We start from the raw sequence: 4,233 nt of genomic DNA, 5'->3' as shown, positions 1-4,233 counted from the left end.
CTCTCAACCACTGCGCCACCAGGGAAGCCCCCAGTTTCTGAGACGTGGTCTTCAGTGGGTGGGTGGTCCTCCCCACCCTCCTGGGAATTTGTACGCAGCTGGCATGGGAGGCTTTGGCTGTCTGAGCTCTCGTGTTCTTTCTCATGGAGTTTTAGCGACATGGAGAGACCAAGTTGCACAGGGCAGCCGGAGAGCAAGAAGACAGAGGGGCCTTCAGACCACCAAGGAGACGGGTCCTAGCGGAGAGGCGGGACGCAAGCCCACAGCCTTGGAAGATTCTCTCCAAAGGGAGAGTCGAAGTTGGACCTGCAGGGAAGCTTAGAGGCCAGTCTGGGGCAGGACCTTCTCCTCCCAATGGAATCCAGCCTGCCCAAGGGCTGTGGGAGCCCTGAGGTGACCCCCAGAAGCTCTTTATCTGAACCCTGTAATCCCCCCACGCCCGCTGCAGCAGAGGCTGCTCCGGTCTCCCTTCCCTGCCCCCTGTGGTGCCCTTCTCCCCTTTCTGTGGGCAGAGGCCACATGGAGAGGGTATTAGGACGAGCGCCGGGCCTCAGAAGGCCAGGCCTCCAGCCCCCACTGCCTTCAAATGGGTCCCTTTACCTCCCCAGGCCTCCTCCACACCCTAGATCACACCTGCTCCCAGGTAGGCACGAAGAGCGAAGAGCGTGTGGGAGAGGGCTTGGAATGGTAAGGAATCAACCGAAACCAGCGCCCAGCAGGCCACGCCCCCCTCCACAGGACCGTCCTGCCCCGGCCCCTCTCTCAAGTCCCCGCGCTCCTGAGGTCCTCACGCCCACCTGCTCCCTGGTGTCTTGGCAGCCCTCCTTCCTGCCAGCCATTCCTGACACACCCACTTCCAGGATGTGGGAGGGCCTCACACATGCTCACGCTGGCACCTCGCCAGCCCTGGTGGCGTTGGTGCGGGTTGTTACAGAGAGGAAGTTGTTTCTGGATGGCGGCCAGCAGGCAGCTGGACTCGCTGGAGCTGGGAAGGGGTTTGTTCCAGAGCCAGTGCTGGCCCAGAGGGGTGGGAACCCTGCTCTGCTCTTAGATGCTGCTCCCAAGCTGAAGTCTTCCATCTGGCTCTGCCTCCGCATGGGCAGAGGGTCTCTGCCCTTCCTCTCTAGACCTGGGGTCTTGGCCCAGTGCTCCCAGGCAGAGCTGGAATCAGCTGGGCCTGGGTCCATCCCTTTTATCATCCTAATCGGCTCAGGGAGCAGGCAGGGCTCTCTGGATCTTGGGGCTTGGTTCTGCTGACAATCTAAGAGTTTTTTAATCTGCAACATGGGGTCCCTCCTGCTTCATTAGCCCAGCTGACCCCAGGAGACCTCGTCAGTAACAAAGGGAAGGGCCAAGTGGAATGATTCTTCCCCGGTGTGTGCAGGGGGCAGGGCAGCCTCTCCCGGGTGCTTAGGGCAGAGAGGGGGGCTCTGAGTTCCTCTGGTACAGCCCCACACCAGACCCAAGTCCAGACAGGGTAAGTGGCTTGCTCAAGATCACACAGTTCCAGGTGGGCCATGGACCAGAGCTGAGGGCTCCTGCCTCCAACGCAGCAGCCTGTCCCTGTACCCTACATTGGTGACAGGAGCTCCCTGTTTTCGTCCAGCTCCAGGATGCTGTCCCTCAAGGCCGTGGCCTTTCTGCTGGTGGTGCATGCAGCCACCATGCTGGCTTCCCAGACGGAAGCCTACATTCCCATCTTCACCTACGGCGAAGTCCAGAGGATGCAGGTAAGATATTCCCAGGCTGCCCACCTCCCCAGTGTGGCCGAGTTGACCCACCGCCCTGCTCAGCACTGAAGTCACGTTAGTTTCTCCGAGGCATAAGTGTCCCTTCAGTAAACCGACGTTTAATCAGCTATGCCAGGGACACTGAGGCGAATATGCGGAACCAGGACCCCAGATAACCCCAGACCCCAGCTGTCCCCCCGGGCACCTCCACTCTTGCACTAGCGCCACAAAGGTATCAGAGGCTCCCACGGGCGACATCTTTTCCCACCCCTGCCCATCTTTCAGGGGAAGTTTTCAATTAACAAGCCAATAAATATTTGTGGAGCATCTCTGCAGCACAAAGGGCCACCCCAGTTGAGAGGCCAGACACGCAAGGAAATCTCAGAACCTCCCGTCTTCAGGGAGCTGGCTCGGGAGCCAAGACACAAACATGTGAAAGATTCACTAATAACAGAAAACAAAAGGGAGATGTCACAAGGCAGGACGTGATTAATTGTCCAGTAAGTAATGCTGCTGGTATGCGCTGAGTTCAGGGCAGGAGAAAACATGGTGGGCTGGTGCGGAAGAGGAGAACCTGAGCTGAGGGCCTCGAGAGAGAAGGATGGGGAACAGGTGGGTGCAAATGTCCGAGAGGGAAAGAAGGTGCCTTTCCAGGGAGTGGAGGCCAAAGCCTCCTTCTCTTTAGAGCCCAGAAGAAAACAGGGCAGGCCTAATGGAACTCAGGCAGCGGAGCCTAAGGAAAGCTGGGCTGCTGGACCTGCCTCCCTGGGCCTTTTACTTTAGACATCAAGGGGTTCTGAGTGTCTCGCCACCTTTGTTTCTCGCTTTTTTTTTTTTTTGGCCGCAACACACGGCTTGTGGGATTTTAGGTCCCCAAACAGGGATTGAACCCGGGCCCTCGGCAGTGAGAGCGCAGAGTCCTAACCACTGGACCACCAGGGAATTCCCTGTTTCTCTTTAAATGGGATGAAGTAATGGACATTCATGTCCCACGTGTCTGAGACCAAGGCTCCAATAGGGATCCATGAGTGAGTCAGTTCTCCGGGAGGTCACGTGGCCCCAAGGCGCAGCCTCTGTAGCAACGCGCTCTGTCCCGGGGTAGGTTTCCACGCGCCCAGTGAACAGCATCCTTTACAGAGGCCAGGCTGGACCCAGCTCCGCTTCTTTAGGGGTGGACATGCAAAGTGATGGAGGAGATACAGCGGATCCCCTAAACCTACCTTCGTCCACCACTCGTCTCCCTCTGCAGGAGAGATGACCAACTGTTCCAGAATCACCATGTCCCAGGACAGGCTCAGAGCTGAAACCCCAGAGTGTCCTCAGAGAAACCAAAAGAATGGGAGTGTATCTGATCTCAGTGCTCAGGGACCTAGCAAGCAGGATGCGCGGCAAGATGTGGGGCTGGACAGAAAGAGTCAAACTCAGTATTATACGAACTGGCAAAATGGCAACCAAAGGACACTTGGCATTAATCTGCTCTGTGGTTTTCCTCCTCATAATTGCCAGGCACCGGCATTTTTATGAAGAAGCTGCAAACTCCTTCCTCCATAATTCATCTCCCTGTCTTGCCTCATAAATCACCTCCCAGGGACTCCAGTTTCGGGGCCACCCCACGGCGCCCTCACCATCTTTTTTTATAGGCTCTTTGCTAAGAAAAACACATTTTCACACTGAATACGCAGGAAGGGCAGCCATTATTTTCAGCATTTTAACTTAATTAACAGTATCAACCTGGGTGTAATGTTTGAATTACAAAGGAACGGATTCCTCTCCGAGTTGACTTGTTGCTGGGCAAATCGAGGGCCGTTGTCAAGCCGCTGGGTGTCTGAGACACCCTGTGAGAGGTGCCTGGGAAAAGGGGTTCTTTCGGCCTGAGCGGGAGCTCAGGCCACTTAGCACTCTGGGTAGAGACTCCAAGGGGCCATATGGGTGGTTGAGGGAGGGTAAGTTTTGTACAGTTTTGTGCTCGACCCCTAGGAAAAGGAGAGGTACGAAGGGCAAAAGAAATCCCTGAGTGTACAGCAGAGGTCCGAGGAGGTGGGCCCTCTGGACCCCGCAGAGCCCTCGGAGGAAGAAGCAAAGGAAGTTATCAAGGCGAGTAGACAGGGGGGCAATGCAGAGAAACCCAGTAGGGGGATGGTCCCCGGCCACCACAGAATGTTCTGTGAACCAGACACTGAGGCAACAAGCTCCATCCTAGGAGGGAGAAACAGATACCAAAGATGACACAATAAACCATTTTAGGCACCAAATAAGGAGGTAGAATAGAGAGTGACAGTGGGGCTGAGGGCACTGCTTTGGCTAGGGGAGCGGAGGAAAGGCCTCTCAGAGGAGGTGACATTTGATTTGAAACCTGAAGGATCAGGAGGAGCCACTCATGCAAAGAGCTAGAGCAAGAACATCCCAGAAAGGGCTTCCCTGGTGGCGCAGTGGTTGAGAGTCCGCCTGCCGATGCAGGGGACACTGGTTCGTGCCCCCGTCCGGGAGGATCCCACATGCCACG

At 56.3% G+C, this 4,233-nt stretch overlaps 1 protein-coding gene across 1 annotated transcript in view; it reads left to right on the top strand.

Moving 5' to 3' along the window:
* The first annotated feature begins 1,613 nt into the window (after nucleotides 1-1,613).
* MLN (motilin) overlaps nucleotides 1,614-4,233 on the top strand; it is a 7,245-nt gene continuing 4,625 nt past the window's right edge. The window contains 2 exon segments of the mRNA XM_055080013.1: nucleotides 1,614-1,730; nucleotides 3,708-3,824. Of these exon segments, the coding sequence (XP_054935988.1) occupies nucleotides 1,614-1,730; nucleotides 3,708-3,824 (234 nt within the window).

The sequence above is a fragment of the Physeter macrocephalus genome, chromosome 18 (assembly GCF_002837175.3).
Source record: "Physeter macrocephalus isolate SW-GA chromosome 18, ASM283717v5, whole genome shotgun sequence".
Classification (NCBI taxonomy): Eukaryota; Metazoa; Chordata; class Mammalia; order Artiodactyla; family Physeteridae; genus Physeter; species Physeter macrocephalus.
This window is presented reverse-complemented; position numbering and strand designations above follow the sequence as displayed.